At 42.9% G+C, this 27,463-nt stretch overlaps 1 protein-coding gene across 1 annotated transcript in view; it reads right to left on the bottom strand.

The window, feature by feature from the left end:
* The window catches only part of DPF3 (double PHD fingers 3), a 243,762-nt gene that overhangs the window by 125,907 nt on the left and 90,392 nt on the right, over window positions 1–27,463 (bottom strand). The window contains exon 2 of the mRNA XM_016208146.2: window positions 13,333–13,493. Coding sequence (XP_016063632.1) covers window positions 13,333–13,493 — 161 coding nt within the window. The remainder of the gene's footprint in view (window positions 1–13,332; window positions 13,494–27,463) is intronic.

The raw sequence follows: 27,463 nt of genomic DNA, 5'->3' as shown, positions 1-27,463 counted from the left end.
CTTCTAGAAATGAAAACTACAATGTGTGAGATAAAAGAACATGCCGGATGTGATTAACGTCAGATTAGACATTACAGAATAAAAGTTTAGTACACTTGAAAACACAGCAATAGAAACTACCAAAGTAAAACCCATGAAAAAAGTGAACTTTTTAAAGTGTTACTTATTTATTTTAATATGTCTATTGATTTCAGAGAGAGGAAGGGAGAGGAAGAGGGAGATAAAAGCATCAATAATGAGAGAGAGTCACTGATTGGCTGCCTCCTGCACGCCCCCATGAGGGATTGAATGCAGGCTCATGCCCTGACTGGGAATCGAACCATGACTTCATGGTTCATGAGTCGATGCTCAACCACTGAGCCACACCAGCCAGGCAAAAGAGAATATTTTAAAAAGAAGAATGGCATAGTGGGCTGTGGGACAACTTAAACCAATCTAATATATGAACAACTGAAGTCTCGGAAAGGGCAGAAGGGAAGATAGAAGTATGTGTAGAAATAATGGCTGGTAATTTTTAAAATCTGATAAAACTATAAACCTGCACATCCAAGAAGTTCAACCAAACTAAACACAAGAAACCCAAAGAAAACTATAACAAGGCATATCATAATAAAAATCACCAAAAAACACTGATAAAGAGAAAATATTAAAAGCAACCAGAGAAAGGAGCCATATATTATATAGAGAAGAACAAAAATAAGGGTGAGTTCTCATCAGAAAGAATGCAAGCAAGAAAACAGTGGTTCACTCACCATCGCTACAATACTGAAAGAAAATTTAAAAACATTAGTCAACCTAGATTCTATACTCAGCAAAAAATCTTTTAATAACCTAAGACAGCCCTAGCTGGTTTTGCTCAGTGGTTAGAGTGTCAGCCCCCAGACTAAGGGTCTGGGGTTCAATTCTGACCAAGGGCACACACCTCAGTTGCAGGCTCCAGCCCAGCCCAGGCTCCAGTGGGAGGCAATAAATCAATGTGTCTCTCTCCTGTCAATGTTTCTCTCTCTCTCTCCCTTCCACTCTCTCTGAAAAGCAATGAAAACACAAACAAAAAACCTAAGACAAACTAAAGATATTTTCAGACATACCAAAGTTGAAAGAATTATAGGCAGACCAACATTACAAAACACGTTAAAGAAAGTGTTTTACACAGAAAGAGATCTATAGAAAGAAATGAACAGCATCAGAAATGGGTTAGTATTACATAAGCAATTACATATTTTTCTTATTATTTAAAACTTTTAAAAGGATTATTGACTAAACAAAAATAAAGACAATTGTAGTATAAGGTTTAAGGCTATATGTAAAAATAAAATATACAATAACAATTGCAAAAAGGTCAACAAGGGAAAAATAAAACTACACTTACTTGCATTAGTTTCCTATTGCTGCTATAATAAACAGCCACAAACTGAGACGCTTAAAACAATAGCAATTTGTTATCTTAGAAGTCAGAAATCCCAAATCAGTCTCACTGAAGATGTCAGCAGGATTGCATTCATTCTGCAGTCCCTGGGATAAAATCTATTTCCTTCCCTTTTCTGCCTTCCAGAAGCCACCTACATTCTTTGGCGTGACTCCTTTCTCTATTATATCACTTAAACTTCTGCTTCACATCTTCTGCTCTAACACTCCTGCCTCCCTCTTATAAAGACCCTTATGGTTACATCTGGATAATCTAGAATAATCTCCCCATCTCAAGATCCTTTTTGCAATGTAAAAGTCCCTTCTGTCATATAAGGGAACATATTCAAGGGTTCTCAGGATTAAGATGTAGACATCCTTAGGGTAGGAGGGCATTACTCTGTTTACCACCATAAGATTTGTAGAGTATTTATACTATTAATTAAGTAATAAAATATCGCTTGAAGTTAAATCATAATTAAAGATACATACTGTAAACACTAAGCAATCACTAAATTAACAAAACAAAGAGTTACAGTTAATAAGCCAACAAAGGAGACAGAAATCATAAAAATTCTATTAATCCTCAAAAAGGAAGAAAATGAGGGAAATGGGAACAGATTGATAAATGGGAAACAGCAAAATGATGGACTTAAATTTAACTATAACAATAGTGACATTAAATGTAAATGGTCTAAACACCAATTTAAAAAGCATATTATCACACTACATTAAAAAAGCAAGACACAACTATATACTGCCTATAAAAAATAAAAATCTTTTGACATAAAGATCCAAATATATTAAAAGTAAAAGAATGGAAAAAGATACACCATGTTGAAACTAATTTTTAAAAGAACCTAGTATGGCTATATTCAGATCAGAGAAAGATTTCAGAATAAAGAACATCAGTAGAAATAAAGGTCATTAAATAATGATAAAGGGATCAATTTATCAGGAATACATAACAATCCTAAATATTTATGCATCTAAACAGAGGTTCAAAATCTATGAAGTAAAAACTAATAGAATTGTAAGGAGAAATAGACAAACTCACAATTATCGTCAAATTTTCAATACTCTCTCTTGATAATTCATAGAACAAATGGACCAAAAAAAAAAAAAAAAACAGGAAGGATGCAGAAGATTTGAGCAACATTATCAACCAACTTGATTTAATTGATATTTACAGAAAATTCCAACAATAGGAATATTCACCTTCTTTTCCAGACCAAAGAAAATATTTATCTAAGAAAGACCATATTCTCGACCATAAAACAAGTCGCAGGATATTGAAAAGGATTCAAGTCATACAAAACATACTCTGGCCATATGGAACTAAATCAGAAATAAATAACAGGCGTATCTTTGAAAATCACCCAAATGTTTGAAAACTAAATAACACACTTCTAAATGATCCATGGGTAAACGAAGAAATCAAAAGGGAAATTAGAAAATGTGTGAACTGAATGAAAATAAAGACACAATATCAAATTTTATGAAATAAAGCTAAAACAGTATTTATATTTAGAAATTATATTTTTAAATGCCTATAGTAGAAAAAAGATTTCAAAGCAATGACCTCAGTTTCTATCTTAAGAAATAAGAAATGGAAGAACAAATTAAATCCAACTAAACAGAAAAAAGGGGGGAACTAAAGATCAGAGAAGAAACTATAAAATAGAAAAAAACTGAAAAATATCTATTACACCAAAAGCTATTTCTTTGAAAAGATCAATAAAATTAGTAAACATCTAGTCAGACTGATCAGATAAAAAATTTCAAATTACCGCCCAACCGGGCGTGGCTCAGCAGTTGAGCATTGACCTAGGATCCAGAAGATGGGGGTTCGATTCCCGGTCAGAGCACATGCCCAGGTTGCAGGCTAGGCAGACAATCAATGACTCTCTCATCATTGATGTTTCTATCTCTCTCTCTCTCCCATCATTTCCTCTCTCTGAAATCAATAAAGATATGTTTAAAAAAAAATGTTTTTTCAAATTACCAATATAAGAAATAAAACAGGATTTGCCACTACAAATTCTACAGATATTAAAAGGATAATAATAGTATGAACAACTTTCTGCAACTAATTTTAACAACTTAGCTGAAATGGAAAAAATTCCTTGTAAGTTGCAAATTACCAAGGTTCACTCAAGATAAAATGGATAACCTAAATATTTAGCCCTATATCTATTAAAGAAATTAAATTTGTAGTTAAAACATTCCCAGAAAGAAATTGCCAGTTCCAAATGGATTCACTCGTAAATGCTCAAAACATTTAAGGAAGAAATACCAATCATACACAAATTCTTCCTGAAAATTGAAAAGAGGGAATACTTCCCAATCCCTTATATGAGGCCAATATCACCCTGATATCCAAACTATACAGACGCAAGAAAGCTATAGATCAGTATCTCTCATAAAATACAAGAAACTCCAATAAAACTTTTGCAGAGTCAATCTGAGCATATATAAAAAAGGATAATGTATCATGGCAAAGTAGGGTTTATCCTAGGAATGCAATGTCAGTCTAACATTTAAAAATCAATCAATATAACTTATCATATTAACAAACCACAAAAGAAATATCCCAGGAGCATCTCAATGGACTCAGAAAAATCAGCTGACAAAATCCAACATCCATTACTGATTTAAAACTCTCAAACTAGATAGAAGCACCCTCAACCTGATCAAGAACAACTATAAAAAAACCTACAGCTAACACATTCCTTAATAATGAAACAATGAATGCTTCCTCTCTCACCACTTTTACTTAACATTGTACTGGACATTCGGGCCACAGACAAGTAAAATAAAACTCATTGATATGGAAAAGAAAAGTTTTCTTAATTTACTAACAACATAATCAACTATGTGGAAAATGTTGTGGAATCATTTGAAAGCTATTAGAACTGATAAATGAGTTTAACAAGGTTGCAGGATGTATGATCAATATACAAAATTAGTTGTACTTCTCTATACTAGCAAAGACAAATCCAACATCTAAATTTTTTAAAATCCACTTACAGTAATATCAAAAATATTTTAAGTACTTAGAGATAAGTCTGACAAAAATGTGAAAGACTTGTATATTGAAAAAAAAAGTATTGATGGGACAAAATTAAAGGAGATATTAATAAATGGGGACGTGTTATGTTTGTGGGTTGGAAGGCAATATTGAGAACTGTCAATTTTCCCCAACTTGATCTATACACGCCACACAATCCCAATCAAAATCCCAGATATTTTTGTAGAAACTGACACACTGACTGTAAAACTCATGCAGAAGGGCAAAGAAGTTCAAATAGCCAAAATATCTTGGAAAAGGAAGGACAAATTTGGAGGGCTAACACTATCTGATTTCAAGATGCATTATAAAAGTACAATGATCAAGACAGCGAGATATTAGTGTAAAGATAGACAAATCAGTAAAACAGAATTGAGAGTCCAGAAATAAATCTGCACACATGTGACCATCTAATTTTTGACAGAGGTACAATGGCAATTCATAATTCAATAAATTATGCTGGAACAATTGGATATATATCTGCAAAAAAACAAATTTGAATCTACACCTTGCACCATATTAAAAAAAATTCAAAATGGCCCGGCCGGGCGTGGCTCAGCGGTTGAGCGTCGACCTGGGATCCAGGCGATCAGGGTTCAACTCCAGGTCAGGGCACATGCCCGGGTTGCGGGCTGCAGCCGATCAATGACTCTCCCATCATTGATGTTTCTATCTCTCTCTCTCCCTCTCCTGTCCTCTCTCTGAGATCAATAAAGATATATTTTAAAAAATTAAAAAATTTTTTAAAAATAAATAAATAAATAAAATTCAAAATGGATCATAGACCTAAATATAAAACCTCAATTATAAAACTTCTAGGGGAAAAAAACCAACCTTGACCTGGGTTAAGATAACAATTTCTTAAATACAACAAAATCACAATTCATAAAATAAACTGGTAAACTAGGCTTAAATTTTTTTAAATATCTGCTCTTTGAAATATAGTGTTAAGATAATGAAAATAACAAGCTACAAACTAGGAGAAAATATTTTCAAAGCATATATCAGATAAAGGTCTGTATGTAGAATATATAAAGTATAAAAAAATATTTTTTTTATTTTTTTCCCCATCACCATTTATTCCATGTACTCTTCCACCTTCCTTTACCCCTCAATCACCACACTATTGTCCAAGTCCATGAGTTCTTTCTCTTTTTTTTCTTTACTCAATCCTTCCACCACCACTCCAACAACCCCAAACCAGAGTTGTCTGCCTGCTATCTATGAGTTTTTCTCTATTTTGCTTGTTAGTTCAGTTTGTTCATTAGATTCCACATATGAGTGAACTCATATGGTATTTGTCTTTCTCTGGCTGGCTTATTTCACTTAGCATAATGTTCTCCAGGTCCATCCATGCTGTCGCAAAGGGTAAAATTTTCTTCCTTTTTACAGCTAAGAATTATAAAAATTTAGTAACATCAAAACAAGCAATCTAATTTTTATTTATTTTTAAATATATCTTCATTGATCTCAGAAAGAGGAAGGGGGGGGAGAGAGGGAGGGAGGGAGGCAGGGAGGGAGGGAGACATCAATGATGAGAGAGTCATTGATGGGCTGCCTCCCGCACACCCCCAACCAGGAGTTGAACCCACAACCCAGGCATGTGCCTTAACCAGGAATCAAACCACAATCTCCCAGATCCTAGGTCAGCGCTCAACCGCTGAGCCACGCCCCACTGGGTGCAATCTAATTTTTAAATGAACAAAAGGTTAACACTTTACTAAAGAACATATATGGATGGTAAATAAGCACATGTAAAGATGTTCAACATCATTGTTAATTAGGGAATTCAAAATAAAACCACCCTGAGAGACAACTATGTAACTGTTAGAATGGTTAAAACTTTAAAAATCTAACCACACCAAGTGTTGGTGAGAATATGGAGGAACTGGAACTCAAGTATATTGCTGGCATGAATGTAAAATGATTCAACCACTTTGAAAACCAGCTTAGTAGTTTCTTAAAATGTTAAATATACACCTTCTTTACCACCTAGCCATTATACTCCTAGGTACTTTACCCAGGAAAAATAAAAGTGTATGTCCTTACAAAGACTTGTACACTAATGCTTATGGCAACTTTATTTATAAAAGCCAAAAACTAGAAACAAGTCCAAATATCCATCAATAGATGAAAGGATAAACAAAATGTTTTACAGCCATATAATGGAATACTACTCAGCATGAAAAAAGAATGAATTATTGATACATGTTAGAACATGGGTGATCTCAAAATAATTATGCTGAGTGAAAGAAGTCACACCCTCATCCCTACCAAAAAAAAAAAAGAAGAAATGCATATTGTATGATTCCAGTATAGACAGAAAATCACTGCTGAAGGTGGAAGCAGAAGGACGGTCAGAAGGCAGGGGTTACATGGGACACTTTTGAGCATCATGGATATATTATTTGATTTTGGTAATGGTTTTGCATGTATGAACATGTCAAAATTTATCAAATTGTACATGCTAAATGTGTACAGTTTATTATATGTCAATTATACTTCAATAAAGCTGTAAATTTATTTTTTAATGAAAAAGAAACCCAGGTACTTTTGCTTCTGGGCAGATGGAGTAAGTACAACTAAAACTCCTGGACATTGTTTATACAATAAAAATATGATGCTGAAAGGTAAAGAGAACAAGGAAGACCTACTAGAAACTTTTAGATCCAAGGTCCCTAGGTGTTCTTTTGCCTTATATATCCCAGACTAGGTTCTGGAAAAGCTGACAACCCAGAAACACCAACAAATGTAGACTTAAAAAAAAAAAGCCCCAATAAAATCCTACTCTGTCTATCCAAAGGATCAAGAAAGGGACAGCCTCGTAGGGCATCCTAACGTACTTGCTAGATTGGTGTCAGAGAAGACTGACTAAGGAGCTGGAAGCCCATGGAATCAATGAAGCTACAGGGAACAGTAATAAGGCAACAGCCACCTTCCTCCTCCCAGCTAGGGTGATACTGGTGGAGGCCTAGTGGGGAGACTGACTTCCCAACTCCACCCAGCAATAATAAGGTATTCCTCCCTCATCAGGATGTCAGAGATTGAGTGGACTTTCACACTCATCTTACAGTAATGAGGGGCACCCCCTTTCTCTCACCAGCATGGTGTCAGAGGATGTCTATAAAAACAAAGATTTAAAGAAATTCTTAAGTCTCATAACGTTATTGCCAAAATGTCCAGGATTCAATCAAAATCACTCATACAAAGAACCAGGAAAACCTCAACTTGAAATAGAAAAGGCAATAGATACTAATACCAAAATGACACAAATATTAGAATCACCTGACAAGGATTTTAAAGTAGCCATCATAAAAATGTTTCAACAATTATGAACGCTTGAAACATGAAAAAATATAAAGTCTCAGCAAAGAAATAGAAGATATAAAGGAGAACCTAATGGAAATTTTAGAACTGAAGAGCACACACACAACACACTCAATGGAAGGGCTCCACAGCAGAACACAGAGGATAGAAGTAGTGAACTTCAAGAGAGAACCCTAGAAATCACCCATTCTGAGCAACAGAGAGAAAATAGAATGGAGGAGAAAGAAAAAAAAAAGAATGTCCTGGGGGACTTATGAGATCCCCCAGGATGATCTAACATTTGTCAGTAGAGTCCCAGAAGGAGAGGGGAAAAAGAGTGGGGCTAAAAATGTATTCTAAGAAGTAATGGTTGAAATTTTCCCAAATTTGGCAACAGACATAAACCTACAGACTCAATAAGCTGAATGGATTCCAAAAAGGATAAACACAAAGAAATCCACACCAAGACACATCAAAATCAAATTCCTAAAAACTAAAGACAGCCCAGCCGGGCGTGGCTCAGCGGTTGAGCGTTGACCTGGGATCCAGGCGATTGGGGTTCAATTCCCAGTCAGGGCACATGCCCAGGTTGTGGGCTCGATCAATGACTCTCTCATCATTGATGTTTCTATCTCTCTCTCTCCTCCTTTCCTCTCTCTGAAATCAATAAAGATATATTTAAAAAAAAAAAAAAACAACTAAAGACAAAAAAAAAAATCTCAAAAGCAACAAGAGAGAAATGACATCTCACTTATAAGGGGAAACAATTTGAATGACAGCAGATTTCTCATTACAAATCATGATGACATAAAGGAAGTGCTAGACAATTTTCAAGTGCTAAAATAAAAGGACTGTCAACCCAGAATTTTATAACCAGAAAAATATCCTTCAGGAATAAAGAAAAAAAAAATTAAGCTATTCTCAGATGAAGGAAAACTAAGAAAAGTTGCCCAGCCGGGTGTAGCTCAGCAGTTGAGCATTGATCTATGATCCAGGAGATCTAGGTTCAATTCCTGGTCAGGGCACATGCCCAGGCTGTGGGCTCGATCCCCAATGGGGGGCGTGCAGGAGGCAGCCGATCAATGACTCATCATTGATGGTTCTTTCTCTCCCCCTCTCCTTTCCTTTCTCTGAAATCAATAAAGACATGTTAAAAAAAAAACTAAGAGAAGTTGTAACTAGCAGACCTACTTTAAAACAATGGCTAAAGAAAGTACTTAATCAGAAGGAATCATAATTAAAAAAGGAACCTTGGAACATTAAGAAAGAATGAGAGTAAAAATATGAGACACTTCAAGTTTTTTAAGTTGTTTGATAATTGAAACAAAAATTATAATACTGTCTGATGTGGTTTCAATCTATGTAGAGGAGATGCTTAAAGACACTATATTATAAATAGGGGAGGATAGAAAGATTTAAATAATGAGAGGGAGAGATAGGTGTGATTATAAAAGGGTAGTTTTGAGGGAGATCTTTTTGGTTGACGGAATAGTTTTGTATCTTGATTATGGTGCTACTTCCACAAATCTATACAGGTGATAAAATGGCACAGAACTATTCACATACATTTTACCAATGTCAAGTTTCTGGTTTTGATACTGTACTATAGTTACATAAGATGTATCCATTGGGAGAGATTGGGTGAAGGGTATAGGGGCTCTCTCTACTATGCTGCCAACTTCCTCTGTATCTATAATTGTTTCAAAATAAAAGTTAATTAGAAGTACAAAGAAAGTATGTAAAATTTAAAAAAAAAAAGCAATACCTAATACATGAAAGCGAAATAAACCCAAGTGTGTTAACTAAGTTTGTAGCACAACCACACAAAGAAACTATTTCAAGTGACCTTAAAACACAGTAATTTGATTCTACATTCTTTTTTAATTTTTTACTATCTATTTATTTATTTATTTGAGAAAGAGGGAGGGAGGGAGGGAGGGAGGGAGGGAGGGAGGGAGGGAGGGAGGGAGGGAGGGAGGGAGGGAGGGAGGGAGGGAGGGAGGGAGACATCAATTTGTTGTTCCACTTATTTATGCATTCCTTGGCGGATTCTTATACATGCCCTGACTAGGGATAGAACCCACATTCTTGGCGTATTGCCACAATGCTCTAACCAACTGAGCTACCCAGCCGGGGCTTGTCTCTACATTCTTAATAGGAAATAGCCTAAGGACAAAAAGAAAAGAAAATCGTTTTTTTTAATATACCTTTATTGATTTCAGAGAGAGGAAAGGAGAGGAAGAGAGAGAGATAGAAACATCAATGATGAGTCATTGATCGAGCCTGCAACCCAGGCATGTGCCCTGACCGGGAATCAAACCCCAGTCGCCTGGATCCCAGGTCGAAGCTCAACCTCTGAGCCACGCTCGGCTGGGCAAGAAAAGAAAATCTTAAACCATTTTCAGAAATCTTAGTGTTGGTAGTCTCATTTTATTCTGATACGGGTGTGTGTATATATTATGGGATAAAACAAGTAATTATGTTGGCATCATTAAGAGACAGGATTTTTTTAGTATAGGAGAAAGGAGATACAAAATTAAGATAGTTGAGGAAAAACTGTGTCAAACTGAATTAAATGGAACTATCAGTATAATTTCATACTGTATTTTTTCTTTAAAAAATAAAACAATTTATATTTCTTAGTTCTGCTCACTAAAAAGTCATAGAAACAATGGATCAATGAGCACCACCAGCTTGTCATCTCTAAATAGTAATTCCTACAAAAAGGAAACAGGGGTTCTTAGAGAAATTGTTTGATTGCAGGTCTGGGGCAGTAAGTGTATAAGATGGGTCTAAAACATTTGTTAGGATAGCAAGGAAGCTATCAGAAATTAGTGGAGTTATTTCAAAATACCAGCACTGGCAAAAACCCCTCCTGGCCAAAGATGGGTCAATTTAAGCATCAATCAGAATAACAGCTACAATGGATTAAAAATACATCCAATATGATTAAACCTGTGAATTCACAGTGGTACTCAAAAAAACTAAAATAGCCTTATTGATCCCCTTTGGAGAATACCAGGGAACCAACTCATTATTTTGAAAACTGGTAAATAAAGGGGGGAAATTATTTATCCTGCCTTTCATATGTGAACTGTACCTAACAATTACCAAAATTTTAATGAGATGTTTCTCTTTGTAGAAGTTGTAGAGCTAATAAATGAAGAAATAATGAGAGCCTCAAATCAAATGTCACCTTTTTGTGACCCTTAATGGAATAAAGGATCGAGGCAATTATCATCAAGGGCTGCTAACATCAGAAAAAGAGAGTTAACTGGGCTGCACAAGCCTTCCGATGAAAATACACAACACCACTTAAGAATTGTTCTTGTCTGACCAGCGTGACTCAGTGGCTGAGCATCAACCTATGATCCAGATCTCCACTCGATTCCTGGTCAGGGCACATGCCCGGGCTGCGGGCTTGATCCCCAGTGGGGGGCATGCAGGAGGCAACCGATCAATGATTCTCTCATCATTGATGTCTCTCTCTCTCTCTCTCTCTGAAATCAATAAAGATATATTTAATAAAAAAAATTTAAAAAAAGAATTGTTCTTGCCCAAAAAATTGAACCTAAATCTGAGCAAGTCTCTAGACCTAACCACCAATTTACAGTAATAACACCGTGGAGATACAACAGAAAAACAAAGTAAATGTTGACCAAACATTTAATGGTATTAAAGTCTTACTGTTAATTTTGAGCTTTGATAACTATTGTTGGTTTGTTTGTTTAAGCCCTTACCATTTAGAGATACATACTGAAACATTTACAAGCCAAAAAAAAAAAAAAATACAGATCTGATTTGCTTCAAAATAGCCTGAGGTCTCCCTGGCCAGTTTGGCTTGCTGGTTAGAGCTTCAGCCCACAGATAAAGGGTCACGGGTTCAAATTCCAGTCAAGGGCACCTACCTCCATTGCAGGTTTGAACCTCACCCAGGTAGGGACACATGCTAGAGGTAACCAACCCATGTGTTTCTCTCATGTCCATGTTTCTCTCTCCCTCTCCACCCTCCCTTCCCCTCTCTCCAAAAAAAAAAAAAAAATGGAAAAAATATCCTCCAGCCCTAACAGCTTTGGCTCAGTGCCTAGACCAGTGGACTGAAGGGTTCCGGGTTTGATTCAGGTCAAGGGCATGTACCTCAGTTGCAGGATCGATCCCATGTGCAGGAGACAACCAATGGATATGTCTCTCTCACATTGGTGTTTCTCTCTCTCTCTCTCCCCCTTCTACTCTATCTAAAAAGCAATGGAAAAAATATATGTCCTCAGTTGAGAATTTTTTAAAAAATTATACACACACACATATATATACATATATATGTATATATATCTCCATCCCCTCTGGTGAGGATTAAAAAATAAATAACCTGAGGTCAAGGAGGGAAGGAGGTGAGTGTAAATGAAACAAGATTGGCCATAAGTTGGTCATTATTGGCGCTGGGTGATAAATACACAGAGATTCATTGTATGCATGGGTTTGAAATTGATCATAATACAAAGTTTTAGTTGTCTCCCTAATCTCTACCCATTGGTCTTTTTTTTAAGAGTAACTTTAACTTTATTGGTTTTAGAGAGGAAGAGAGAGAGAAAAGTATCAATGTGAGGGAGAAGATCAATTGGTTGCTTCTCATACACCCACACCAGTGATCGAACCTGTGTATGTGCCCTGACCAGAACACATGGGAGGATGCTCCAACCAATTGAGCCACACCAGCCAGGGCTCCATTCAACAATGGAACACATACTATGTGCTTTTTTTTCTTTTCAAATCCTCAGCGAGGATACTGCTTTTCAGAGTGGATGGAAAAGGAGGGAGGGAAGAAGAGAGAGAGGGGGGAGGGGAGGGGAGGGGAGGGGAGGGGAGGGGAGGGGAGGGGAGGGGAGGGGAGGGGAGGGGAGGGGAGGGGAGGGAAGGGGAGGGAAGGGAAGGGAAGGGAAGGGAAGGGAAGGGAAGGGAAGGGAAGGGAAGGGAAGGGAAGGGAAGGGAAGGGAAGAAGGAAGAAGCATTGACTGGGTGCCTTCCGCACATGCTCCGACCAGGGCCGGGGATCGAACCTGTGGCCGAGGTACGTGCCCTTGGTCGGAATCGAACCCCAGGACCACCGCGCCACACTGGCTAGGGCAATGTTATGAGCTTTTTTAATGACTATCTGCACTTAATCCTGACAAAGTCCTGAAGTAGGTACTATTATCGTCCCCATTTTACAGATGAGGAACCTGAGGAAAAGAGGTTTGATTACAAAGCTAAGCCTCAAGCCTAGATGTGACTGCAGGTTCCCAACTAATAACTAAGCTACACTAACAACAAGAGTAAAAGATGCAGATCGCTATCCTCAGCCTCCCCTTGGGGGACTAAAGGCCCTTCCCCACATTGTGGCTCCCATGCCCAACACCAGTCAAGAGCGATAAGGGTCACTTGAGTTTTCCAGAAGAATCCCTGCCACTGTCCAGCTTGCCCCACCCCCACCTGCGGTCGGGGACTTCCGGACAAGCCCTGGCCCTGGTCCAGCCCGGAGCCGAGTACGGGCGCGTCCCGAGGGGGGCACGGCTGACCTGGGCCTCGGTGCCTCTTCTCCATCCAGATGTAGCAGTTGTTCTGGGCCACCCCGGTCTGCGAGTCCAGGAAGGGCAGCCGCACGCTGCGCTCGGCGCACAGCCGCGAGTTGTAGCTCCGGCAGTGCTCGATGGCTTCCTTGTAGAACTGGTCCCCGAGCCTGCCGGGAGACAGAGCAGGAGTGAGGCCGCGGGGCGCCGGGGCGCCGAGCACACCGGGGGAAACCGAGTCCCGCCCGCCGCCCCGGGGAGCGCCTGCGGTGAGCAAGGCCAGCGGGTACCAAGGCCCGGCCGGCGGGCAGGGCCTGGCTCCGCGCCGGGCCGCCACCAGCTTCTGCCTCCCGCGCCTACCCCACCCGGAAACCTCGAAAACTCTCTAGCAAAGAACCCCAAGAATAAACTGTGGAAATGAATCCACAGAAACCTCATTTTGAAGGGAGTCTGGCGGCCAGACGTGAGAACGCTCACAGCCAAGGGCGGGCGGACTGGCGCTCGCCGAGGGACCCGGCTTTATAGCCTCGGGAGGGAGGCTCCTCCTGGCCCCACAGCGGCCCAGCCAATGGGAGGCTGACAGCGCCGGGGAGGAAAGTCCCCACGTTCCACTTCCGGCTCCGCGACGCCTCAGCAGCGCCCCGGCCCCGCCCGAGGCCGCAGCGGGTCCCTCGCCTTTGTCCCTCGGACGTGGACAGGGTTCGCCATTAGCTAGCGTGGCCCGAACTGCCAGTTCTCGGGCTGTTCCCGAATGAACCAGCTTTGAGGGGGAAACCCCTGGTTATTTGTTTAAGGTCAACAAAATCACCAGTAGAAGGGGCAAGTCCCTGTTTTAGGAAGCACGAGGCCCTGCCTCGGAGTAGAGGGGGCTCGGAAACGACAGCGTGGGGGCTACTGGACGGCGGGCTCCCAGGCGCGCTCGTCACCATCCCCGCGAGGCACGTTTGTGGGAGGCCACCGATCGATGCCCCCCTTCCACTCTCTCCTCCTCAGGTGAGGACTGAAAAAGATAGAACGGCCCAGCGGGCGTGGCTCAGGGGTTGAGTATCGACTTGTGATCCAGAAGATCGAGGTTCGATTCCGGATCGGGGCACATGCCCCGGCTGCGGGCTCGATCCCCGGGGGGGGGCCTGGGGGCCTGGGGGCAAACGATCAATGACTCTTTCTCATCAGTCATGTCTCTTTCTCTCCGTCTCCCTTCCTGTCTCTGAAAGCCATAAAAAACATATTTTAGAAAAATAACTAGAAAGACGTTTCTGGTTTTCTGGAGTGGTGATCTGATTAAGCACATTCCTGAGTTTTTGGCATCCTTCCCCCTCCCCCACTGCTTTTCTTTTCAGAAAGTGGACAGGAGGGAGAGAAAGAGAAAACGAAAGAGAGACACATGGACTGGTTGCCTCCCACACGCAGGCGCCGGGCCTGCAGCCGGGTACGAGCCTTTGACCAGCGTCAAACTGAGGCCCTTCAGTCCCACAGCCAGTGCTCCAGCCACGGAGCATCCGCCAGGGCTCGCGTCCTTGAACATGGGCGAGGCTAGTAATTTTAAGATAGTATCCTCCTCAAGACCAAAAATACACCATTGATAAAAACTGATCACATGTAAAGCACACGCCTAAAACTAATATAAAATAATATTGAATGTCGACTGTAATGGGAATTTTTTGTTGTTGTTAACCCTCACTCAAGGATATTTTTTCCATTGGTTTTTAGAGAGAGTGAAAGGGGGGAGGGGGGAGGAAACATTGATGTGAGAGACACATGGATTGGTTCCCTCCTGAGTGGGCCCCAAGAGGGGCCCAGGATAAAACCTGCAACCCAGGTACCTGCCTTTAACCAGGAATGGAACCTGTGACCCTTTGGTGCGCTGGCCGAAGCTCTAACCACTGAGCGAGCAACACCTGCCAGGGCTGTAAATGAAAATTTTTTTAATTAAACTTTGTTCAGTTATAGCAGTAATATGCGTTTGCCTACCAAAAAAAATGAAGAGTACAAATTTGTTAATGTAAAGCACAAAAACAATCAGTGAGATCAAATACCTAACAAATGCAAGATAGGCACATGTTGGAGGTTAGCAAATGGCTCAATAATTGCAAATGTAATAACATAAATCATTGCCAGGTAAACCTGAGCCTCTTCATGGAGAGGAGGAAAAGACAGGAAGGGAAGAGCCCCAGGACTACAGGGCCAAAGGGAGAATCAAGTGGCTCATTTTGAGGCTACATTATGAATGTCCCTTTGTTTTGGTTCTACGTAGATTTGAAAAGTCAAAATCAGGGAGGGAAAGTCACAAAGTTAAAAATAATATATTTCTTAACCAAAATATTTAGAGGAATAAAGCAAGCAAATTTTTAATGAATTTTTCTATACTTTTTTTTTAAGCCAATGAGTTTAAATTTGCTTTAAATTCTACCAAAGAGTTTGCTGGAGGCAAACAACCAATGACTTTCTCATCAATAATGTTTCTATCTCTCTCTCTGCCTCCCTTCCTCTCTCTGAAATCAATAAAAAACATGTTTTTTTAAAAAAAAAAAAAAAAACAATAACTAGAAAAACCTTTCTGGTTTTCTGGAGTGGTGATATGATTAAGCACATTCCTGAGTTTTTGGTATTCCCTCCCCCCCCATTGCTTTTCTTTTCAGAGAGAGTGGAAGGGATGGAGAGAGAGAAAGAGGAAGAGAGACACATCGATTGGTTGCCTCCCACACATACCCCGATGGGGGCCAGGGATCAAGCCTACAACCGGGGTACAAGCCTTTGACCAGAATCAAACTGAGACCCTTCAGTCTACCAAAGAGTTTAAAGCAAATTTCTCTTCTGGGAGGGTACAATCATTGCAGCTTCTGAGGCATCATTTGGAAATGACTTATTGACATGCCCCCTTTAAAAAAAACCCTTTGCTCCACTTTCACCTCTGAATATCTCCACTCTCACAAGGAAGGCCAAACATGCTCAGAAAGTGTCCTAGCAGTTGAAAAACCAAACTGTAATCAAATTATAATAGTCACACAGCTGGAACTGAATTGGGGAGGGGGAATGAAAGCCCATTAAAATGCTATAAAATGGAACAGCACATATGCTGATGTAATCAAGGTTGGTAACAAGGATCATGAGATTGATCAAAAATAAAGAACCATTTCCTACAAAATGTTCGCATCTGTGTCCCACCAGCTTAAATGTCTTCTTCTGCTAAAGCACTGTAGCCCAGTGTAACAGAATTTTCACAGGCAGCTGAGCCCAGGCAAGATGACACAGCCTGGCCTGGGTCCCCTGGATGCTCCTGCTCCCCGTCACGAAACAGCGACCAGCCACACCACACTGATGAGAACTGACAACACATGACAGAGAGGTGTCCTATGTGGGAAACAGTTATGGGAAACAGTTATCTGTTTTCCACGACCTCCGGACAGACTGCCAAAAAAGATGTTAACTATTTCAACCCCAGAAATTCTGCTAAGAGATAACCCATTAAAAAAAGAAAAGAAAATTGTACACTAAAACTCATCGACTGGAGAGAAGAGGGTTTCCATTTTCAAAACAAACTTCTGGAAGCCAATACAAAAGAAATCTATAGTAGGCTCTCCAATTAGACTTCCTGATATGCTCGGAACTCCCTTCCAACAGCTTTAATCCAAAAAGAGAGGAACAAAAAAGTGAACTTGCTGAAAATGAAAAGTGAGGTTGGCCAAGTCTGTGCCCGACGGAATGGAACACGAAAGTCAAACAAAGTGGCGCACTGCGTGAAAATTAATTTCATCTTAAATACTTTCCACTTTCATAACCTGCAATGTTATTAGTAACAGGCATGCTGGGGGTGTATTTTTAAATGTAATCTTTGTATGAATAATACCTCCCTTATGTAAACAGAAAAGGCTTTCTGGGGACTGGAACAACTGTGTTCAAGATTGAAGCTGCAAAAATGTGACATCCAACACCCTCTCTGCCATCGTCTCCAGGGAAGTCACTTTTAAACAGGCCAGGCGTTGGCAGAGATTTGGAAACAAAACGTAAAGCCTTTTTCAAGATATGGGAGGAGAAAAGAGGCTTGGTCCTCCTTAATAAATTCAAGCAGCTCCTCTCCAAAAGTTAATTAGCCAAAATCTTCGCAAGGCTTGCTCTGCTGTCTAGAAGAAAATAATGGCCAGGTCTCCCTAACCCGTGGAAAGCAATTTAAACAGGAGAGAGGACAAATGTCCTTTTCAATATGGTATTTCTTAAAAAAATATCCCACAGTGATAGGATCCCGGCGGTGATATTTGCATTTAAGTCGCAAGGGGCAGAGGGAGCAAGGAAAGGCTGGCAGTGAATGACTCATTTTGTGGAGTGGTGACCAGCGTACCCCAGGCTGGGTCAGGCACAGGCAAGCTTCAGCCAACACCTGTCTGCCCCAAACCAAGAGGGCTGGCTTTTCCACTGGATGATAGATGTCTTGGGCTGGCACAGGCAGAGTAGAATGATGTTCTCATCAGCAGCTGACTTCAGGCTACTCGAGGCTGCAGTCAGAAGCAGGAAAGGCAAGGGGAACAAATGGCTGTGCTCTCTGCTTGGAGCAGTGCTGGCTGCCTGGTTCTGGGGCTTTTTGGGGGTGGGGGGTGAGATCCCTTAGGAATCCCATCTGGAATGAAAGCCATCCTAGCTCTGAGAATGCTCCTGACTCTCCTTGAGCATATCTGTGGAGAAATGGATTCCAGGGGCCAAAGAGGATTCACAGAGACTTCTCCAAAATGAATGCCAACTAGGCTCTAACTGTGATTTTCAGAGCCCATAACACCACCACCCCGTCAAGACTCTTGCTCCCTTCCTTCTTCACACTTCCACCTCCCTCTCTTGAGACCTGAGCTGTCGTTACTGTACATTCCTTTCCTGGGCTGATTCCCAGGCCCAGCCCTCCAACCCACACATCTGGGGCCCCTGGCTCTTCACTGTTCCCTCTGGTCCTGACCCGAGGACAGGCGTCCTGCCTCAAGGACAGGTGGCCTGCCTTACCTAAAACACCTGTCCAAAAGCAAATTCCTCATTTCTTGCCAGGGCCTGCTCCCTCCCCCCAGAGTCTCCATTCTTCTAGTTTTGAGGGTGGGGACACCTGAGGAACTCTGCTTTATCTCCCTAGCAAGTTGTCCTTGGCCCTTCCCTTTCCTTCACCCCACTTCGCACTGAATTCTTTCATTTCTTAGGAAGTTGTCACTTTTTCTCCATTCCCACTGCATGGCCACAAGTCCCCTTCATTTGTAAAAAAGGACCTTGGCCTGTCACAGCTATTTGTGCATGAAAACAGACATAAGCAAAGATAAACAGAAGCCCTGGCCTACAGCAGGATTTCTGTCCCCTCCTTCCCCCAGCAGCCCCTCTTCTGTCTGCGGACACCTGGATTTCCTGCTCTCACTCAGCTACCCATACTTCCACAACTGCCCACGAGCACATTAAAACTATCTACACCAATAGGCTAACGCCCTCCTGTTTGCATTTAAACGTGTTTAACTCTTGGAAAGCCATCTCCCACTTATGTAGTGTTTTATAACTAGCAAGCGGGGTGCAGCCCGGCCGGGCGTGGCTCAGCGGTTGAGCGTCGACCTAGGATCCAGGCTATCAGGGTTCGATTCCTGGTCAGGGCACATGCCCGGGTTGTGGGCTCGATCCCCAGTCAGGGGCATGCAGGAGGCAGCCCATCAATGACTTTCTCATCATTGATGTTTCTACCTCTCTCTCTCCCTCTCCCTTCCTCTCTCTGAAATCAATAAAGATAAATTTTAAAAAAAGAAAGAAAGAAAAAGAGATGTCTGTTTAAGCCACCCAGTCTATAGTTACTTTGTTATAGGGGCTCAAGCTCACTAAGACAGTGTTTCTGATATTTAAAATAGGAAAGGGCTATATATGATGAGTAACAGAGAGATTCCAATCCCTTTCCTCCCTCATCCTGTCCCCTTCTAACAAAGACAACAATAAAACTACTAATAACGTCAATTGCAACTCAGTTCATTGTTTAATATTTGTCTTCCCTGCTAGACCATAAACTCTACGAGGGCAGGGACCACATTCCCAGGGCCACTGGACACAGCCAGTCAGGAACTGCACTAAACAACTCCAGGGGGCACCTTTCCTATAAACTTCAACCTGAATGGCTCCCCCTGGGGCAGTGTAACCCATTAGCACTGCATACCTGGACTTTTTATTGATTTACCCCCAGCATCCAGTACAGAGCCCAGCACACAGTAGGTGCCCAATAAGTCTTTGTTGAATTGCTTTCAACAACTCATATGACATTCACCTATGGTAAGTGTTTAAACTAAAGATGTAAAGCATATGCTGTGCACATGGGCGTGGTCTTCTGAGGTTTTTTGCACATTAGAGGCTGGTGATTTAGATCACACGGCTGTCTACCTGCAACTTTAGGGGGGGAAGTGATGGAATGTCTGCAATCACTCTCATTTAGTTCGGTTCCTGGGTTATTGCAGCACTCTCCTGACTACAATCACCGTAGCATTTCTCATACCCATCCTGACAAAAAGAAATCTCCCTCAAACCCAGTTTTTAGTGTTTCACTTCAGTATAGTAGCCAAGATGGCTCCCAAAGGTGCACAAATTCCTCTACCAAGCTGTCAAGGCCCTTGGAGAAGTATGGGGGAGGGGGGAGTATTGGGAATAGAGGGAAAAGGGCAGAGACTTGGAATCAGGCAGATCTGAGTCCAGTTCCACCCCTTACTGGCCGCACAACCCCGAAGCAAGTTACTCATGCTCCCTGAGTCTAAACTCTACTTCCCACAATATGAGTAACATAATGCCTACTTCAGGTCTGTGAGAGAATTAAATGAGACAGAGCCTCTGGCACACAGAGGGTAATGCCTATGACCCGTGGTAGTTCCTTTCTCCTTTCCCCAAAGGGTCGTATCGTCTGCCTCTTTGTGAATGGCCCTCTGCCTGAGCAGGTCAGTGCCCTCCATGTGACACACGTACACAACACACTCACTACTGCAGTGTCTTTAAGGCTGTTAGGTGACTGCCCAAACCTCTGTCCTAAAACAGAAGGCAGGGGGATGGCCAAGGTCAAACCTCGGGCATACAGAGTTGTTGCATGATGATCCCAGGAGCCCAAACCCTGCCCCAAATACACAGACTGCATCTGGCTGTTTGTCACTCTGTCCCCAAGCCCAGCACAAAGCTTGCCATGCTGGATTGAATGAAGAATGAATGAATGAATGAATGAATGAATGAATGAATGAATGAAGTGAATCTTCATCTGACCTTTCGTCATATATGAAGCAGACAGCCCTACCCCTGGACTCCAACAAAATCCCTCCACTTCCTCCTACCTGGAATTCTTGCCTCCTGCCCGTGGTCTGGCTGGGTTTACCCTGTTCAAGGACTGACTGAGAGCCCTGCCTCTCTAGAAAGCCTCCCAGTTATTGCTGCCAGCACTGCTTGCTCTCGGCCTCCTCTGAGCTCCCCACGTTCCACTTGTGTTTGCCCAGTCGGAACTGCCCTCCTTATCTCCCCCCACCCAGCTAGATTATAAGCATCTTGAAGACAGAGACTGAGAGTTCCATGTTCTGCGCTACCCAATCAAGCACAGTGTGGGGAATTCAGAAGCGTGTGATCAATAGGGATTGCTTGATTGAAACATCATGCCATCCTTAGCAAACTAATGGAAGCTTCGCCATTGAGAGAGACTTGGGACAGTTTAACTTTCTCCATATGAAGTTTTCTGGCTTCTCCAGAGCACAGGATTAGGCATCTGAAAACAGATATCCTACAAGTTCAAATCCTACCGAATTTTCCCGGAAAGTTCACTACAGCTCTGGAGTTTTTTCATTTATCCATCTATAATATTCATGCCACTCTTCAAGACATAGAATGTTCTCCTTCTCTGAACTTTACAAAAAGATCACTGAATACTGTGCACTGTCCTCAGACCCACCCTGGAAAACAAGCTTCTCCTCTGCTGATGCAGGAAATACCCCTTTGGTGCTTATCACGAATGTCATCACCCCACTCTCCAGAAGAATGGCCTAGGGCTCTGGATCACAAACTTTGGGTTGTATCATAATCAGTGGGGGTGGGGAGGGGGGCTGTGAAATTCTGATTCTGGGGGCTTGAGATGTGATCCAGGTGTCTGTATTTTTGACAGATCCCCCAGTGATTCTGAGAAATATGAAACTCATTTATCTACAGATAGCTCCCCAACCTCCAAAGCAAGCACATGAGCAAGAGGGCCCTGTGAGGCTCTTGGGTCATGTTTTAATGGCAGAACTGGAAAGCCCAGTTAACTGACTAACTCAGCTGGTTTTGTTCCTGTGGAGAGGTTTTTCAGGCAGCTGGCACAGACTGACCTGGAAGCACTACCTGTAGCAGACTAGTCCCACAGAAGCCCTTGTCCCTGACAAAACATCCCAGAGGCCTGGTCAAGGCATCCCTAGAGTGGTCACTGTGGCAGTGACTCTGACCTTCATAACATCACAGGAAAGGCATATTGGGGACAAGGGCATTGCCTTGCCAAAGCTAAGTCAGATAAAGAATTCGAACCCCAGCCCAGCCGGGCATGGCTCAGCGGTTGAGCGTCGACCTAGGATCCAGGCAATCGGGGTTTGATTCCAGGTCAGGGCACATGTCCAGGTTGCGGGCTCAATCAATGACTCTCTCATCACTAATGTTTCTATCTCTCTGTCTCTCTCTCCCTCTCCTTTCCTCTCTCTGAAATCAATAAAGATATATTTAAAAAAAAAAAAAAAAAAGAATTCTAACCCTAAAACCCCCATATGACTTAAATGCCACTCAGTCTGACGTTCAGCCCACTCGACCCAATAAATTCCTTTTGCAGCATTTACTATGGTGAAGACTTTTCAGGGACTTATTATGCAAAGCTACCTAAGCAAGACGGAATTTATATTGAACCTGGCCATGATTTCTGAGCTGCCACTGGGTGTTCTGATGACATACGCAACTCAGAGTTGAAGACAAGTGGCTGCCAAGGACACGAGACTGGAGGCAGGAGAAAAGCAGTGTGATTCCTTCCAGTAAATAAAGGGGGCACGGGGGGGGGGGGGGTCAGGAATGGAGGATGCTCTGGGGAGGAAGAAGGCTGCAGCTTTTCTTGTGTCCAAGGTTTGCCTGCCAAATGGCAAACGGACATGACAAAATAATCTCTCTTCCAGAGACTAAAAAATGTGTAGAATGCAACCAACTTTCAAAAGTAAAAAAAGGAAGAAAAAAGACTACTTTATCTAGAGTGAAGCATACCTAGAAAAAGCACATACCCATCACAGAAACTTCATTGACTGAAAAATATTTTTACTTTCCCTGGTTTATAGGCTGAGTTCTTTGTGAAACCCCAACTATGAGCTGGTCACCAGTATGCTGCCCTCTGGGTGTGATTGCCAGTAGAAGGCGACCACTGATCAGAGACAATTCTTGGACAACCACATCCTCAAAGCCCATCATTGCTGCTGAAATTTAAGGGCCTCAGTGCTGCCTTCTCCAGCAAAGGGAATATTGGTCTGGCATTTAAAATACAACCACAAAGAACACATACTTCTGTAGCCACTTTTCAATACAGCAGACCAAATGATCTTTTTAAATGGAAATCAGCTCGACCACTGTGGCTCAGCAGTTGAGCATCAACCTATGATCCAGGAGATCAAGGTTCAATTCCGGGTCAGAGCACATGCCCGGGTTGTGGGCTTGATCCCCAGCAGAGGGCGTGCAGGAGGCAGCCGATCAATGACTCTCATCATTGATGTTTCTCTCTCTCTCCCCCCCTCTCCCTTTCTCTTGAAATCAATATAAACAAATAAATAAATAAATAAATAAATAAATAAATAAATAAATAAATAAATAAATAAATAAATAAATAAAAGAAATCAGGTCATGACATTCTCCTCCTTAAATATCCTCCAATGGCTTTTCATTGCACTCAGAACAACGTCTGAACTCCTTCCCATGGCTACAGACCCCCAGACTGGCCATGCCCACCTTTCCTGCTTCACCTTGTCTCCTGCCCCCTGGCCTACTAGACTTCATCCTCACTGCACTTCTCTCTGTCCCTCTAATATACCAAGATCTTTCACCTCAGGGCCTTTGCATATGCTATTCCCCCCTTCCTGGTATGCATTCCTCTCAGATCTTCTCAGGGTTGGTTTCCCCTTCTCCTTCTCTGACCCACCCTATCTAGGGTAGCCCACTCTATTCAACTCCTGCTCTAGCCCTTGCTATCTCATATTCTATTTTATTTTTTTCATAATACTTACCACTTTTCAAATTTTTTCCTTCTTTTTCTCTTTGCCTGCTGACTGTCTACATAAAATTGTGAGCTCCGTGAAGCGAGAGTCTTTCTTTCTCTTGCCTACAACTGGATCCCCTGACCTAACACAGGATTTGTCACATAGGAAATGCTTAGGAGATAAATAAAAGATCTAGGCCTACCTGCAACAGACAGTTTGGGTGGTATGGAAGCCTGACCTTCTGGCGGGCAAGAAGGTCAGTGCTGGAAGAGATGCCAGGGCAAGGAGAGAGATTCACACTGCCACCTTCTCCCTTCTGATCCTTCCTGCCCAACACACACTTGACGGTGGGCTAGGGGCCCATTCCGCTATCCATACTCGAATCATACTCATGACCCACAATGCCACCCCCACACCCTAAAACCTGGAGAGAAATGGGGCCAAATGGATAAATGATGCCATTTGTGACACTCCTTTCTATGCCCCAGTAGGACATTCCAGGCCTGATATTGGCACTGTAAACTAGTAATGCCAGAAGACGGTCCCCAATGTGCCCACTCCACTTCCCTTAAAGGGCCCCTCTCTGAATTAACCTCTTCTGCATGTTCTTTCTCGGAGCTGATCCATGTCCTTCCAGAGCCCAGGGCCTACGGGCAGTGGCAGGGACAGGAGCAGGATGGGGGTGGGGCAGCACTGCTTGACGGGAAATCAATGGAGACTTGAAGGTCATCCGGAGGGCGCTGTCTCCCCATCATGCACCTGCTGGGATGGGATTTGTGGTCCTGACCTTGCTTGGGGGCCGCTGCCCTCCTGTCAGAGTTGGTTAAAATCAGCCTGCAGAAGAAAACACCCTGCAGACCAAGTGATCTCCAGGCGTCCTTCTCAGGGACATCAAGCCAAACAAAGAAACACTGGGTCTCATTTAACCTGCCACAAGGTTCACAGTCACCCCAATTTCTCTTGGCAGCCTCCTGTGCAAACTGTCTCGGGCCTGCTGTTTTCTGAGGCACACTTGTAAACCTTTTAATCAGGGCAGAACAAAGCCAGGCTGACCAAGAGGCTGGTCATGTCCCCAAATTTAAGTTCTCTGGTGGAAATGGTAAAAGTATCCCGGAAACTAAGGAGACCAAACCAAACGGAAGGTGAGTGTTCCCTAGAAATATCTAAATCTGCCCTATAACCTCTACATCCAGGATCATGACCAAGGATACGAAACCCCCACACTGCGTAGGGAGGCGTATTCTTCCCATCCCAGCACCATTAGGGGGACCTGACTAAACTTAGAATCTGATCCTCCCTTCTCATTTCTTCCCTCCCTCTTCCTTTCCTTTCCCTCCCTTTCTCCCTCCCTCCCTTCCTCCTTCCTTCCTTCCCTACCTCCTCTTCCTCCCTTCCTTCCCTTCCCTCATCCCTCCCTCCCTCCCTTCCTCCGTCCCTTCCCTTCTTTTCTCCCTTCCTTCCCTTCCTCCCTCCTTTCCCTTCCTCCCTCCCTTCCTCCTTTCCTCCCTCCCTTCCTCCCTCCCTCCCTCCCTTCCTCCCTCCCTCCCTCCCTCCCTTCCTCCGTCCCTTCCCTTCTTTTCTCCCTTCCTTCCCTTCCTTCTTCCTTTCCTTCCTCCCTCCTTTCCCTCCCTCCCTCCCTCCCTCCCTCCCTCCCTTCCTCCCTCCCTCCCTCCCTCCCTCCCTCCCTTCCTCCGTCCCTTCCCTTCTTTTCTCCCTTCCTTCCCTTCCTTCTTCCTTTCCCTTCCTCCCTCCCTTTCTCCCTTCCTTCCCTTCCTCCCATCCTTCTGTTCCTCCCTCCCTCCCTCCCTCCCTCCCTTCCTCCCTCCCTCCCTCCCTCCCTTCCTTCCTTCCTTCCTTCCTTCCTTCCTTCCTTCCTTCCTTCCTTCCTTCCTTCCCTTCTTTTCTCCCTTCCTTCCCTTCCTTCTTCCTTTCCTTCCTCCCTCCTTTCCCTTCTCCCTCCCTCCCTTCCCTTCCTCCCTCCCTCCCTTCCTTCCTTCCTTCCCTTCTTTTCTCCCTTCCTTCCCTTCCTTCTTCCTTTCCTCCCTCCCTTCCCTTCCTCCCTCCCTCCCTTCCTTCCTTCCTTCCCTCCCATATCTTTCCCCCTCCATAGTCTTCTTCCCTGGATCTTTCCACCTCAGCAAGAGTCACTTAACATACAAGTCAGGAGCAAAGCATTCGGGCCACATCTCCAATCCAAAAGTTAAAGGTGAGTCTAGTATAAAATGAGAAGTGACCCTAAACATATTTATAGAAGGATGACAAGATGGTGGTAATAATAATAATAGCATGGCTACCATTTACTGAGCACTTGCTATGTGTGCCAGGCACGTTTCTAAGCACTTTACATGTATTGTCTCATTTCATCCTATTACTTCCCCCTATTTCACAGGCAAGAGAAGTAAGATACAAGCCCAGGCAATTTCGGGCCAGAACTGTGCTCCTGGACACTGTCCTATCAGCCCCACAGGGGCACGTTGCTGCTTCACAGGGGCCGTGCCTCCAGGACTAGAATAACTTGAGTAACACTTCTGTTTTTGGATGCACCAGCTTCTCTAAGAGCATCACTGATTTGCTGGGTGATCTGAACTCTTTCTCTTTTTCCCCCCAAACTGCCAAACAGTCCAGAGGTAAACTTTCCTGTCACAGAGCCACCTCTCATTAACTCAAGAAGTGGGTTAGCAATGGGGCAGCCTGAAAAGACACCATTAAAGAAATACAAAATGTTATTATGTGGTTTATAAATCAAATGTATCCCCAAGTGAGTAACAAGTGATGGATCCTGAGAGGCCCTGTGGTTTCGAACATCTACTGACAGGAGGAAAAGAAAGATGCCAGATTCACATAAACTAAAGAAGCAGATTTAAGAATCCCAGAGGGTTAGAGACCGTCTGGTCTGATGCATCTGCTGTGTTACAAGGAAAATCAATAACCAGAGAGGTGAAGAAATGTCCTTCAGTCACACAGGAGCAGTGCTGACACTAGACCCTCGGTGTCCAGGCTTCTAGTTAAGGGGTTTCTCTACTGTTTACAGCAAGGGTCTGCAACCCACAGCACCTGGGCCAAACCTGGCTCACTGAGAATGTCTGTAAATCAAGTTTTATAGGAAGACATGGTGCCCATTCATTTGCGTATGGTCCATGGCTACTTTCACACTATAGTGTTAGAGTTGAGGAGTTACAACAGATCGCATTGCCCGCAAAGCCTAAAATATTTACCATCTGGACCTTTACAGAAAAAGTCTGTCGACTTTTAGTTTATGGCATAAGCCTTGAATAATAGAAAGACTCCACCCTTGGAATGAAAGAAAGTAGAATGGGAGGCCCCCAAGTCACACAGCTTAAGCAAATATTTTTACAATTATCCCAGTTGGTACAACTTAATAAAAACCCATAAATACAGTTAGTAATGAGGAAAACAAGCACTAGCTCACCCTACCTAGTTAATAAGGATTGTTAACTACAGCAAGCAAAATCCAACACTGAAAATTAATTTTTTCTAGCTTCCCCTGGAAGCCCTTTTTCACTTGGGAAATGCTTTCAGCCAATGGGCGAAATGATGCTTCTTACAGATGCACGGACTTCATGTCCTCCTGGTGGGTGAAAAAAGGCTATTGCAGTAAGGGAATGGAGAACATTGCCCCTGCCTGGCATGTGCTCTGTCAAACAGGATGGTGCCAAACCCCCCCTTGCCTCCCTCAATCCAAATAGAGCCAGGGGCAACCAGGCACAGCTGAGGCTCTCATCCAGCCTCCTCCTACCTACAGTGCCCCCCTGCCTGGCTCATCCACCTCTCCTCTCCAGAAAGTGATCGGGATCAGCATAAGGCTCACAGAAGTGTCCCAGCCCTCGGCTATTTTGGTGAGAACATCCTATCATCTCATGAAATGGGGGTGTGGGGGTTGGCCCCTGACAGGCTAATGGGGGCATCAAGGC

This window comes from Miniopterus natalensis, chromosome 1 (genome assembly GCF_054644295.1).
Source record: "Miniopterus natalensis isolate mMinNat1 chromosome 1, mMinNat1.hap1, whole genome shotgun sequence".
Taxonomy (NCBI): domain Eukaryota; kingdom Metazoa; phylum Chordata; class Mammalia; order Chiroptera; family Miniopteridae; genus Miniopterus; species Miniopterus natalensis.
Note: the sequence above shows the minus strand (reverse complement) of the source record. Positions and strands in the feature narration are given on the sequence as shown.